The 15,310-nt window shown below is 35.7% G+C and overlaps 1 protein-coding gene across 22 annotated transcripts in view; it reads right to left on the bottom strand.

Moving 5' to 3' along the window:
- CCDC7 (coiled-coil domain containing 7) overlaps positions 1–15,310 on the bottom strand; it is a 440,951-nt gene that overhangs the window by 293,973 nt on the left and 131,668 nt on the right. For all 22 annotated transcript variants that reach the window (XM_050804671.1, XM_050804673.1, XM_050804674.1 and 19 more), the window contains 3 exons: positions 12,946–12,980; positions 1,607–1,880; positions 608–680 (listed from right to left, as the gene is read on the bottom strand). In XM_050804671.1, coding sequence (XP_050660628.1) covers positions 608–680; positions 1,607–1,880; positions 12,946–12,980 — 382 coding nt within the window. The remainder of the gene's footprint in view (positions 1–607; positions 681–1,606; positions 1,881–12,945; positions 12,981–15,310) is intronic.

Genomic DNA, 15,310 nt, shown 5'->3' with positions numbered 1-15,310 from the left:
GATTAATTTTGGGTGTCATATTAAGAATTCATAATGCCACCTACTATTATTTGCTTGAGATAAAGCTACCACTTCCCCTTTACACAGATCTTAGTTAAAATCGATTCTCTAAGTAATATAATGATAACTCACCAATTTTTTTTTTTTTTTTTTTTTTTTTTTTTTTTTTTTTTTTTGAGATGAAGTGTCACTCTGTTACCCAGGCTGGAGTGCAGTGGTGTGATCTTGGCTCACTGCAACCTCCACCTCCCAGGTTCAAGCGATTCTCCTGCCTCCACCTCCTGAGTAGCTGGGATTACAAGCACGCACCACCATGCCAGGCTAATTTTTGTATTTTTAATAGAGATAGGGTTAGTCAGGCTGGGCTCGAACTCCTGACCTCGTGATCCACCCGCCTCGGCCTCCCAAAGTGCTGGGACTACAGGCGTGAGCCACCGTGCCCGGCCCACCAAGTTAATTTTTATATAATTGTTGTTATATTTGTATGCTATCCAGTGACTCCCTAACAAGTTGTTTGTATATTTAATAATGTTCTCCCCTTATTTATTTATATCATGGGAACACATAATTATTCACATTTTCATCTTCCAAAACAGAATCTTTTTACCTTGAGATTTTTCTGGTGCTTGGTAAGTTTGTTCTTCAGTCTTCTTTTGTAATTGTTCTTCTGAAACGTCAGCCTTAATAACAAAGTTGTAATAAGTAATTAGAAATTATATACATATATATATCAAGACTGGTATTTAATTACCTGCTTTGAGAAAAAGAGCTAGCTTTTTGCTCTCATCTACAATGTCATTGCAGAAAACATTTTATTTTTTATTATTTCCTGAATGTATCAAATTTAAAAGTCAGAACAATTAATGGACCTGAGAGGCAATTGGGAACACTGAATAGTAAGGAGGGTGCCCGAGCAATATTGTGATTTTTTCCTTTGCAAATAGTTCTAAGAAAATAGTGTTAATAATTATTAAGATTCTTGTTTAGATTTATATTTTAGTCTGTTTTAATCTTTAGAAGAACTCAAATGACTTACAAAATTATTATTATAGGAATACTTTAATAAAATGTATGATTAAAATATATTGTGGATACATGTCAGATATGTACAGCCTTTTTATCTTTTCTCTTTTTCCTAGCATTTTTGCCATGAGAATTTCCTACTTAAGTGCTTTTTAACAAAAGCAGTTCTAAAATTTTTTTAGATCTTGTTTAGAGACCTATATAAAATTATTTCAAAATGAGTTGCTTTTACAATCATTTTATTGTATAAAAATATTTTTTTGTAGATGAAGCTGAAAACTATGAAAATTTCCCTTATCTCAGAATGACATACCTTTTATGTTACCATTAAAACTAAAATATAACCCACAACTTTTTTATCAATATCAAACAATTTGTATAAGTTAAGAATATTACTTAGATTCCCAAATATTACTTTCAGCATTCTAAATATAAAGCAGGTTGTGTTAAAAGGCAAACTTTTAATTCTCTTGAAATAAGAAAATATTGAATTTTCAACCTATTTAAATGGGTTAGTATTTATTTGGGATATTGAAGGAGCAATATGAAATAAACAGCTTTCAAATTTCTATATATATCATACCTTTTTACTTTCTGTAAGAACAGGAGGTAAAATGAATGGTGACATCACTGTTTCATTTTTTTGAGCCAATGTTCCAACAGACAGTGAATCTTGAACCTCTTTGCTGGATGATACTGTTGTAAGTGATTTATCACGGGTCTCTGATGGAGATTTATTGGATTGGTTTTCAGCAACTGAAACTTCATTTGAACTCTCTAAAAATGCTGATTCATCTTGAGACTTAAGGATCTGTGAAAGATCTGAAATAGCAGGGCTAGATCGTTTCTTCTCTGAGCTTTAGAATTATAAAACATCTGGTATTAGATTATGTGAAGACCATTTTATTTGCAACTGAAGAATCATTTTAATAACACATAAGGATATTCAATAAATAATTATAATTACTCATTAATTTATGATAATTCCAATATGAAATTGATGCTAGGTAACAAGTTGAAGACAGTAACATATGTCCTGTGATTTAAAGGGATACATAATACTAAGGAAATCATTTAAAATACTCCAATATAATCATTATTCAAGGTCACAAGCCACAGAACAAGAAAAATTTACTCAGCCAAAGTAGAACACAGGATGGTTTGGAGATTTACCTTTTAGTCACATTTATTCCAAAATTATTTTTCCACAATTTTATTTCAGAATGAAAATTAAAATCTCTCCACAGTCACTTTGACATTAAAAGATCACCATCGTTCACCAAAGTCAATTTCCCAAGCTCTGAGTTAGTTTTCTTTAAGGTAAGGGGTATTTATTCTCCACCAGTTGCCAAAGGATCAGATTTCCAGGTTCCAGAACTAGGGTAACCAGGTGTCACGGTTTGCATGCACAATCCCAGTTTTTGCTTGTTGTCGCAATATTCTAGTTTAGATGATAATTTAAGTGATCAAACTATATAAAAATGTAACAAAGCTTTCTTAGTCCTATGAAATGCAACAGAATTTGATGCATTTTGTTTTTAACAGCTATTACCCCAGTTGACATAATTTGCCTAAGGTTTGTTGCAAAGTGTTTAAAATAATTTGAATTTTGGTCTCACAGAAGCAAAATTTTTCAGTGTACCTACTGCCACCTATCCTACGTTTGTTAGTTTAGAATGAATTTCAAACTCCAAAGTTTGGGTTATAAAAAAGGGGAGTGGGGTGGAGAGGACAGCTCTGAAAAAAAAAAAAGGTAGATATAGATATAGATATATAGATATAGATATATGGTATGGACAGTTTTAAAAAACATAGAACTTATGACAGACTTTTGTAGTGGCATTATAAAGCAAATTGCAGTATTAAAAGTAAAGACAATAGGGGCTTCCTATCCCAAATTAAGGATAGTATCTCATTCTCAAACCTGATTTATTAGTTCTATTAGGTATCTGAATTTAAGGTGACTAGTTCTAAAATAAAGTCTAACACTCATCTGGAGACTATCTGTTACAGTTATTCACAAACCACCACCCCGACACTAATATTATCACATAGGTAAAAATAGAAAGCAAATTTTTTAAAGATTCTGAAATGGTTATTATGGAACATCATTAATCACTTGATTCTACACAGGCAATTTTCTTATAACAATAGAGAAAATATGTGGCAATACAAAGAACAATGCCTTAAATGCTAATATACTGTTCATTTATAACCATATTCCCACATTCAGGCATGCCCCACTTCTATCGTCTCTTGCAACCATAAGGAACCACAGCATAACAAGCATGATACTTCCGCTGAGGGGTCAGGAATAAAAAATACTAGGAAGGTGTGCAAGCAATGCTGTATTCAAGCTTGTGTCAGTCAAAGAGATGTGGAAATACTTTCAAAGCCTACTGATTAGATGGTGAAGGAGAAGGAGAAGGGAGGAGGAAGAGAAAGAGGAGAATGAGGAGAAGGAAGAGGAGGAGTTGAAGGAGGAGGAGGAGGACAACAGCAATGATGACTACAGAAGGCAGCCTATTGACACAAAGAAAATAATAATAAAGCAAGTGATTTGCACCCTCCCAATTATTTGGTGAATTGCCATAAACAACCAAAATATGGTTTATAAATCTTACTAAATTTGTGTCATTCACTGTCTGATTTAGATTAAGACTCTATAATAATCACTCCATGTCTAAATACTACCATATAATGGTCTAATTATGAGCATGTATTTTAGCAGCTTTTATATAAGCATATTCACAGCACTCTACATGACAGTCTTCAACATGACTGAAGTGGTATAAAGAGTGTATCTCCTCCTGCTTGCGAAAGCATTTGTTAACTCTGAAGATCTGAGCATTGCATCCTTTTCTTACTAGTCAAATAGATGTACAGGGGCACTATCTGTTATGCATATAATCATGGACATTTCATAATTCTTAAATCAGGCAAAATGGAAAATGTCATTGAATAATAACTGCCCAAACTGCCCTCTTTTTTTTTTCTTTTCAATACCTTCTTTTTCAGGAACTTTCTTTAACTCCATCCATTTTCTAAAATGTCAGCACAACCCCCAACCCATACCCCTCCCCTTAGGGAAAAAACTCTCTCACAAGTATTGATGTTACACTGAATTTTTAATTATCAATGCAAATAAGAGACAAATTATCAATAAAATACTAATAAAATATTATTGATATTCTTATCTGCAATAATACAAGAATATTATCGATATTCTTATCTGCATTCCTATATACAAGACAAACAAAAACATCTAGGACTTAAAGTGTGTAATACAGTACAAACTAACATGATTCTAAAAATCAATTTTATAGAATAATTTCAATATAGGTGTTACAAAAGTCAAAAGTTATAAATATTTTGACAGTTTTTAAAAATTACAATTACCGTTGATCAAAATATTCATAGTGAATAGTTTTAGGCTCCTCAACTGAAAAGAGAGTCTAAAATTTTTAAAGGTTCAGTAAAAGTCCAAGATGACTAAGAGCCTGGAAAAAATAAAAGGTTAAAATACTTGAAATTATTAACTTAAAGAAAATTAGTTTGATGGACTGCTTAGAAATAGTTTGTAAATGTGTAAATAATTCTTATACTGACAAGTTGCCTAGCTACATCTAGCTACACTAGCAATGCTATTACTGAAATAATCAGAAATGGAACTCAAACTATGGGGAAATTATATAGGATAAACGAAAAACTATTCTCATAATAGAAAAAAAACCACGTTATCAGTTAATGAGAATGACAAACATGTTTCTGAATGGCCTCGGTTAATATCTCCCTTCCCTACTTGGTAGCTTGGCAGAGATCTCAATATTGCAATGTGCTCTGCTTGCTATTCTGCTCATAAGTTTTTCTCAATAAACCTTGTTATGTGTAGCTAGTGGTATGTGACTCATGTGTATGTTACAGCTTTTGAAAACAGAGAGTTTGGGCTACCACTGAAGTGGGAGAAAACCCCATTGGAAGCCTTATACCAGAAAAACTACTAAGTTGAAATGGCCAATATCTCAGCGTCCAGATCTTATATAGTCCTAAAAACTCAAGAAAGAACAAATTGCTTGTTCTCAGTGAGAATGGCTATAGAGATCAGGTAGCTATGGAATTATGGGACACCATAATCTCAGATTAAGTAGGATGTTTCTTTTGTATTTTTACCATGCACATTTTCCCTTTGCTCATTTTGCTTTGCATCCTTTTTATGTAATAAATCATGGTCATCATAATGACTATATGATGAGTGCTGTGAGCTCTCCTAGTGAGGGGAGTAGTCCTGGGGAACCCTAACACACAAGGCTACTATTTTGTACTCTATATTAATACTGATTGCTGTTTCTTTCTCAGATTATATAACTGATAAGGACATTCTGAATTATTAAACCGAGAACAGGTACACAACCATATTAGTTGGATAATTATCTATTGATAACCTCCATAATGACTGGCCAATCACATGGTGAAAACCTGTCTGAACTGGCAAGATCATTCCATAATATTTCATATAGGAAGCATAAAAATAAAGTATTTTTCAAACAAAATGTAATGGATGCAGTGATTCTATGCAATGCTAGTCAGGTTAAGAAAAGAAAAAAACACTAGACACTCCATAGTGGACTACTGAAACTTAAGGAAAGAAACAGTTCCACTTACTCCAGACTCTGTCATTACACAAGATATAGAATAAATTGCTGCCACTACTGACACACTTATGTAGCTGAGGATTTGGCAAGATATGCCAAGATTAGTAAATATACCTTTAATAATCCTTCTTGAGAATGTTTTAATTCCTATTATACATTTTCAATGTAGGACAAAACCTAGTAAAATGTGCATTGCTAGCAATCTCCAGATATTATATCACACTGATGACTGTGATCAACACCGAAGAAACATTACATGTTGTCTAGGCATACCTGATTAAAGATAACTTTAAATGATTCAGGGCCCTGTTATTCAGATAAATTTGGAGAAGGCAGTCATCATCTGGACAGCATCAAAAAAATACATTCTATATCACTTAAAGCAGGCATCCCCAACCCCCAGACCATGAATGATACCAGTCCATGGCCTGTTAGGAACTGGGCAACACAGCAGGAGGTGAGTGTCGAGTGAGCAAGCAAAGCTTCCTCTGTATTTACAGCCACTCTCCCATCACGAGCATTACCACCTGAGCTCCGCCTCCTGTCAGACCAGCAGCCTCATTAGATTCTCATAGGAGCACAAATCCTATTGTTAACTTCACATGCGAGGGATCTAGGTTGCGTGCTCCTTACGAGAATCCAATATCTGATGATCTGTCACTGTCTCCCATCACCCCCAGATGGGACCGTCTAGTTGCAGGAAAACGAGCTCAGGGCTCCCACTGATTCTACATTAAGGTGAGTTGTATAATTATTTCATTATATATTATAAAGAAATAATAATAATAATAAAGTATACAATAAACTTAATGTGCTTGAATCATCCTGAAACCACCCCCTCCATCCTGGTCCATGGAGTCTTCCACGAAACTGGTCCCTGGTTCCAAAAAGGCTGGAAACTGCCGCTTTAAAGGAAAATTTACAGGGCCTCCAGTCCCAACCACAAAGGATTTTCCTTGTTAGGTAGTGGTGACATCACATTCTACACCTGATGATTCTTCAAAGCACTATATCAATGCAACTAATTTTAAATAGAAGCTCATATATTAACATGCCTTGGAAGAGGTCTAGGCATCACAAAAACAAGCTCTAACTTTAGATTTTGCCATATCTTTCAAACTCATGGGATTACACATACCTGTAAGAAACCATTTTCTGAAGGAAGCTTTTGGCAAAAACACTGGTTTTTTGTTTTTTGTTTTTTGTTTTTTTTTTTTTGCCAAAGATGTCTCCTACATCTTTGGACGAAATTATTTCCTTCTCCTGCTGAGTGGCACGTGTCAGTGACTGCTAGTCTACTACTGAGCCCTAATGGGACAGACTTTTCTCACTCTTCAACCTGACATTCGTATCCCATTATGGGCCTTCTCTAATCCAAAATCTGATAAAGTGGTACATGCCCAGGAAAATTCTACTAAAAGGGGGATACTGCACATCCAATCAATTAGACCTTAGACAAATTCATAAAATATGGCCTTACACTCACAGGCACAGAGATCTCTCTGCTGTTTTAAACAAACCATTGACTCGGTAAGGCACTTGCCTGAAAGATTTGCCACCTGACAAGAAAGCATGATTAACTAATGGAAAAGCCTCTCTCAAAGGTCATAAAATCTCAGTGGAGTGACACATTCCTTCACCATAATGGTGAGTTGTTGAGATCCCATGGTATTGGACATTTTTCAAAACTGGGTAAACTTCAGGCATTCTTCATGGCCGTAGAGCACAATCTCCTCAGACTGACTGAATTGCACCCTTATAAAGACTAATAAGCCATCAGTAATGAGCCTAGTTACAGTCAGGCTGTTGAGTCCCCTAGGACAGAACTCTTTTATATATATATATAATGGAGTCTCGCTCTGTCACCCAGTGGCATGATCTCGGCTCACTGCAACCTCCACCTCCTGGGTTCAAGTGATTCCTCTGCCTCAGCCTCCTAAGTAGTTAGGACTACAGGCATGCGACACCATGCCCAGCTAATTTTTGTATTTTTAGGAGAGATGGGGTTTCACCAAATTGGCCAGTCTGGTCTTGAACTCCTGACCTTGTGATCCGCCTGCCTCAGCCTCCCAAAGTGCTGGGATTACAGGTGTGAGCCACAATGCCTGGCCAACAGAACTCTTTACACTTGCTTTTCTGAGGTAAACTTTGCCCAAGGAAATAGTTACAACAACTTAGTCACAAGCTCAATTCTTATATTCTATGTGTATATGTCCATGAGAAGGAACTGAATCTAAAGGAAAACATTTGACATGAAAAAGCCAGTTAAGAATGTGTGACCATCATCTCTAGTATAGTCTTGGGTCCCTGTTCAAATCCATCCCACCATGAAGGAACACAATGGACAATAAGGAATTTATTCAAAAGACATAGAAGTCTTCAGGAAGCTGAGGTGCGAAAAGCCCTTGAGTCCAGGAGTTCTAGACCAGCCTGGGCAACATAGGGAGACTGTGTCTCTATAAAAAATAAAACAATTAGCTGGGTGTGGTGGTGCATGCCTGTGGTCCCCGCCAATCAGATGGCTAAGGTGGGAGGATGGCTTCAGTGTGGGAGGTTGACGACATACTAAGCCATGATGGTGCCACTGCACTCCAGCCTAGGAGACAAAGTGAGACCCTATATCAAAAAAAAAAAAAAAAAGACATACAGGCCACTGTTCTCCATCAAGCTTATTCTACTTGCAATTTAAGGCAGCCTCTTTGAAAACAACCTCCACAAGGCTTGTCAGTTCACTTTTCCCTAATTGTTTACAAGTTACAGGCTACCATACCAAGCAAGGGCCCCTCTTGCCATGGTTAAACTCCAAAGTACCTAGAAGTTAAGGAGTAGAGAAAAATATCATTTCAAGAGGAATAGCATACTCCTTTTCTTTTCTTTTCTTTTCTTTTTTTAACGCCCTTTGCTTTGACCTCAGTTGCAAGAGAACACACAATATATTGCTCATTTAAAAGCATCAGATGGTGCTGCAGACATCCTCTTCTACCCTGCAGGTGACCTATGATGGCAAAATGGTAACTTTGAGGTCCCCACTGAACTATCACTCCAGACAAAGGACAATATGGCTCATCTCCATGGAGAAAAACAGATCTGTTTGTCAGATGTGAACATATCTGACCCTGGGAAATGGTTGGAGGCAGATGTTCAAGGGAGGTGATGAATGACTTTCTCTTTCCTATGGCAGATATGGAACAGACATTCCAAAACAAAGGTATCTGTGCTTAGCCGGGAAAAAGAGTTCATAATGTGAAGTTATTAGGATGTTGGTTCTACATCCTCATCTAACCCAGCTGGTGACCTTACTAATATTCTTCTCCCAGACAATACTAAGGAAATTGGTATGCTCAGGTCCAAGTGTCAGCCAGAGCTAATGCAGAGATCTATAATAATGAGTCTCCAAGATCAAAGGGTGGACAGCAGTGAGATAAATCTTTATTCACGGATGGTCCTGGTGATTCTCTTTCTTCCCTCTTTTTGTGGTTTCACAGAGCTAGCTCAGCAGGACTGTTTGACTCACTGATACCAGCTACATTGGTATATAAAGTACCTACTCCCTTCTCCCTTTTTCCAACAAGGCCATTGCCCCAACCAGGAAGCTCTCAGTGATACACAGTTGATTAGATGCTCTCTATGCCCTCCCAATTCCCCTAAAATTTTGTAAAGTGATACGTGAGAAGGGGGTTCCTCTCAGCAGCATCTTTTATGGTGAATTCAGCTTTGCTTAATCTAAGTCTATCTCTGTATGGAATCATGACAACTCGGGGGATATTTTATCCTCTATTGCTTCCTGGATTGCAAGGTTTCCTCTATAAAATCTACCTTATGACTACTATTTGGGTCACTAGTCATATGCCCCTTAACTGTTATCCCAGTTAACTGAGGATATTAAAATCTCCTTTAGTCTAGATCTTTTAGTTATAACATAAATTTTCATTTGTAGAAATTTATTTTGATAAAAATTGAAAAGAAACAAAACATTTTAACAGCTTTTATTTCACAATTAGATAATGCCTTTTCTTCATTGTTAACACCTTCCTTGACCACCCAATCTAAATTATCCTTCCCTGTGACTGTCAGATATGTAGTTTCATTACCTTCATGTATTAGTCTCCAAAATCATCTTGTTTATTTATTTTTACTTGTTTATGTTTTGTCTCTTCTGTTATAATGTAAGTACCACAAGAGAAGGCATCTTATCTGTCTGATTTTTCAGTAAAACACAATACCCCAAAAAGAACTGGACATATGAAGGTGACAAAAGTACCTGTTGAATGAGTTGGGTGAATAAATGAATGAGTAAATTCAACAGCTAATCATCTAATCTATGGAGAAAAAAAATGGACATGTTCCACCACTCTTCTCTTGTATGTTTTTGTGCTTTATAGAAAACCCAAGTAATAGTGAAAGTCCTAATGAAAGTGTTTAGAAAGAAATAGGTTGACTGTGTAACTCTTAAAAATAAAACACCATGAATTAGTTTACATTTTCATTTCTAAAAAGTGTGAATTTCAATGCCGCAAAACATTTAAGAAAAGCTAACAACACACATGATGTGAAACAATAAATCATTAAAATCTATTGTTTGATTATTTACCACTAACTCCATTCCCTAAGCCAAAATAAACTGATAAATGTTGTAAAGAGCAAAATTGTACTTTATTGTAAGCAATACCATGTATCTGCTCAGGTGGGGTCTCCTTACTTCGCTCCCATCCACTCTCTGAAGGTTTGGGAGACTTTTCCAAAGTATTTCAGAAACTCTATTAGGATCTAAGAAGTAACCCAAAATGAAGGTTGATGAATAATATTGTGCCATGTGCTTAATAGTTTGAATTTTTATTATATTTAGCAATATAATATAATATGTAATGTATTATATTATATTATTATATAATATATAATAATTAACCTAAATCTATTGAGGGCAATTCTATAAAACCTATCAAGCTGAAACAACCTATTTCATCTCATATTTCCCATTATTGTCCTTAGTCTAGGATCCAAACAAAATGAATTTTTGGCCTTTTCCTGAGCACACTGTATAGATTCTAAACATCCTCGTCTTTGCCTCAAAGCAAAGTTCTGTCCACTCGACACACCCTTTCCTCACATTTCCTGTTAAAATCCAACCCAACCATCCTTCTTAAATTAAATGGTATGTAATTCTTAATCCAGTCAGAAACAACTTTTCCTCTTCTTTGATGTAGCTTCTTGGTAATGTTTTATAGAATGCAACATCTGCATTATACTCCACTTATTTTTGTACATGTCTAGTCGACCCTACTAGACTGTTAATGCATTGTGGCAATGACCATATATTTAAAGCCCTTTATATCCCATAATACCCAGTACAGTGCCTTGCACAGCATGGATGCTCAGTCAGTGTTTTCTCATTTGAGCTAAACTGAATTGAAATGAATTACAATCATCTTCCTCCTGAAGTTATTATATCAATCAACATTTCTAGGGGAAAAAAGGCATTTAAGAGGGATTATTTGATATATTCATTCTATGATTTTTTTTAATCTTGATGTCCTATCATCCTCATTCTGTTGTTCTCCATTGAACCCTTCTTCCATTCTATCACTTCTCATTAAAATTCTAAAATGTGACTTATCAGAAAAGTAGAATGAGGGCTGGCAGGGGTAGTAACTCACTAGGTAATATTATCATAATGCCTCTTTAAGATTTTTCCAAACACCCATGGAAAGTAACTGAGACTGCCTTACCATGTCTTCATAGAGACTAGAAACTCTCTTTAAAATGCTTTTTGTAAGCCAATGTTTGTATTTTCTGGGAGTTACCAATGTACAAAGAGCCTATCACATTTATCAGCAGCAACTAAATGTTCAATATTAAAACAACTTATATCAAAAGTTACCACCTCGTGTTCTTCAGGGTGATAAACTACTAGCTCTGCAGGATTTTCAAAGGCTATAGGTCACCATGATTGCATGGAAAACTATAGTAATATTTCATGCTCTACCATAATCTGAGTATGAATATAAGAGCACCAGCCGGGCACAGTGGCTCACGCCTGTAATCCCAACACTTTGGGAATCCGAGGTGAGTGGATCACCTGAGGACAGGAATTTGAGACCAGCCTGGCCAACATGGCAAAACCCCGTCTCTACTAAAAATATAAAAGTTAGCCGGGCACAGTGGCTGGCACCTGTAATCCCAGCTACTGGGGAGGCTGAGGCAGGAGAATCACTTGAACCCGGGAGGCGGAGGTTGCAGTGAGCTGAGATCATGCCACTGCCCTCCAGCCTGGGCAATAAGAGCCAGACTCCATCTAAAAAAAAAAAAAGCACCATGCTTTTGCTTTATTTCTTCCTATTTCTGCATGATACATAAGTTCCCATTACTGTTGCAGATAATTATTAATGCTTTTCCTTATACATTCTCAAATGCTGACCATACATATTTAAAATATAAAGAAATCAACAATAAGAAACCAACCATAATAAGTTTGCAAAGCAACAAGTGGACCAATGTCTAATTTTCTCTTGCACATTGTATTTAAAACATGTAGTTTTTAGTATATATCTAGTTAGTATTTAAAATATATACTTTTAAATATAAACATTCACTACAAACATTTAAAATGAACATTTTCAAAACTTCTGGCCATTAATCATTACACTTATTACCTAATTCTTGCTAATTCACCTGTGTCTATAATCCATAAATATTTAAAATGGCAATGAAGTACATAAATGCATACTTCTAGGTAATTCCTCTTTACTCCATGGTAATGTGAATCAAGAAAGTCTGTGAATCAATCATAATATAATAATCAAAGAGACTCACTAGTGAAAACTATAAGATTCAATTGGATGAATCAATCAACTCAATTATATATGTGAATGCATGTACATATATATGTGTGCGTATAGTAACTGAGTTAAAATAGAAGGTAAAAATGATTTTTCAGTAAGTTGTTTATGTATCTAGCTCATGCATCTTGATGATAACTAAGTTGAAAATAAGGGTTAGTTCCTCACTATCTGGAAATTTTAACTGTTGTTGTCAGAAAAAAAAAGTGTGTTTGTACATAGACCTGGTCCTTAATTTAAATTTTTCATTTAATTTTTACTTTTGACTGCATCAACTCCTCAAACTTTGAAATCTAAAGTTTCTAACATTTTCTACTTAAAATTAGTTTCAAAGAGTTTTGTGACAAAATTTAATATGGTTATTTTCATTACTTAGGTATGCAAACTGATAAAGATTAGAAAATGACAGAACAAATTTTTAAAAAGTGTTTTACCTTTTTTCAATCAGTCTTCCACTTTGGGCAGTGATCTGTGATAAAGATAATACTAGATTTAAAAATATCAAGTATGCATATACAATGTTTACATTCAGTCATTTAGAAAAATGTCATTTAATATGACAATTTTGTAAGATTAAGGTATCAAAAAAGCAAAGAAATTATCATATTTTAGCATTGGAAGAGACACTATAGAAGGAGAGTAGGCCCTAAAATTACACTTGTATTTCTAAATTAAGAGCAAATAAGGTTTTATACTTTTAGTAAACAAAAATTTTTTTTTTTGAATGAAAGAAAAGCATGTTTATTAGAGCAACGGAGTACAAGAAAACAGCTGCTCCATAGACAGAGCAGGCCTGCTCCATAGGCAGAGTAGCCCAAAATTTATTTCAAACTTATCTATTACATAATTATCTAATCCTTTTAAATATTCTTGTTGAAGGATGTATAATGCTAATATTATGCATAATAAACTGTGGAGGTGATTTTTGTAATTTATCAATTTTAAAATAAGTATACTGAGAATACATGTTCAAATATGTTTACAGAAGTATGTAACCAACAGTGTTAGGCCAGCCGGGCAAGGTGGCTCACAACTGTAATCCCAGCACTTTGGGAGGCCAAGGCAGGCAGATCACCTGAGGTCAAGAGTTCAAGACTAGCCTGGCCAACATGGCGAAACCCTGTCTCCACGAAAAATACAAAAATTAGCTGGGTGTGGTGGCAGGCTCCTGTAATCCCAGCTACTCGGGAGGCTGAGAGAGGAGAATTGTCTGAACCTGAACCAAGGAGGCAGAGGTTGCAGTGAGCCAAGATCGCACCATTGCACTCCAGTCTGGGCAACAGAGTGAGACTCCGTCTCGGGGAAAAAAAAAAAAAAAAAAGGCCAGTGGCCTTAAAAGTGTGATTTTTATTAATAAATTACCTCTTGTGAATATAATACATACTTTCCTATAGTATAAATGTTGATTGTAGGCTTTATTCTGGACCTGATTTTCATCTAATTCAGTTTCTTTTATGCAGAGATTAACTAGTTTTATCCTTATTCCCCTGTGGCAAAGACTTCTAAATGGTCAACAAACTAATTTTCTCTTCTTCTTAGACACATTGTTAGTCTACATTTGTTAATTCTCCCTGTAGTTAAACGTAGCAAATAGAATGTGAGAAAAAAGGATGTGCATCTCCTCCAGCCAGGTCAATGAAAATTACTCATGTTTGTCCTCCATATTCTTTTCTGATAGCTAGGTAACTATGCCCAGTGTGGCTCAGGAAGCCACATGTAAGATGGCAAACCTTCCATATGCCAGGATACCTTAACAACCCTGTGGAGCAGAACTCCTTACCACGAACACTGACCTTGAACTTCCTTAGACTATTAACACCAGGAAAGAAGCTTCCATTGTGTTAGAGCCATCATACATTTTGTGTCTATATGTCACAATAGTCACAATAGTTATCCTATATACTAGCTAATAAATCATCAATGATTTTCATACAGCCTATGCAGACAACTCCTACAGAGCTAAACAGGGATGCAAAAATAACAGTTACATAGGACTTCATGATACACAAAAGCAGTTCATAAGCATTATCTCATTATACCCTCACAGTATTCTTTTTTTTTTTTTTTTTTTTTTTTTTTTTTTGAGACAGAGTCTCATTCTGTCATGCAGGCTGGAGTACAGTGGCACTATCTGGGCTCACTGCAACCTCTGCCTCCCGGGTTCAAGTGATTCTTCTGCCTCAGCCTCCAGAACAGCTGGGATTATAGGCACACACCACCATGCCTGGCTAATTTTTCTTTTTTTTTTTTTTTTTTTTTTTTTAAGTAGAGACAGGGTTTCACCATATTGGCCAGGCTGGTCTCCAACTCTTGACCTCAAGTGATCCTCCTGCCCACCTCCCAAAGTGCTGGGATTACAGGCATGAGCCACTGTACCCAGCCACAGTATTCTTATAAAGTATTATCATCCTCCATTAATTAAAAGTTTATAGATAATTATGTATAGTTCCTGACAGAAACAATAATAGTTCTTGCCCCTCCCTCTGAATTAAAAAAGACTATTATTCTAATAAACAACCTCAAAAACAGATGCAAAAACAAAAAGGAACTACTTTTTCCAACTTGTCATTATGACATACATATCACAGGGCTTTTGTGTAATATAGTGTCCAATAGTAGGAGTTCCAAATATTTTTCCTTTACTTGTAAATTTTAGGTGTCTATAGCAAAGGGTGATAAGGTGGCTTCCCTGTGAAGCTCAGACCCAAGAGCATTGAGGCCTTCCCACCTCAGATGAGAAAGCCTGCTCTTGATACTAATAATATCACAGCTCCACAGCCAACCAAGAGCACTATGATA

Source organism: Macaca thibetana, chromosome 9 (assembly GCF_024542745.1).
Source record: "Macaca thibetana thibetana isolate TM-01 chromosome 9, ASM2454274v1, whole genome shotgun sequence".
Classification (NCBI taxonomy): Eukaryota; Metazoa; Chordata; class Mammalia; order Primates; family Cercopithecidae; genus Macaca; species Macaca thibetana.
The sequence above is the reverse complement of the archived record's forward strand: the minus strand, read 5'-3'. Positions and strand labels throughout refer to the sequence as shown.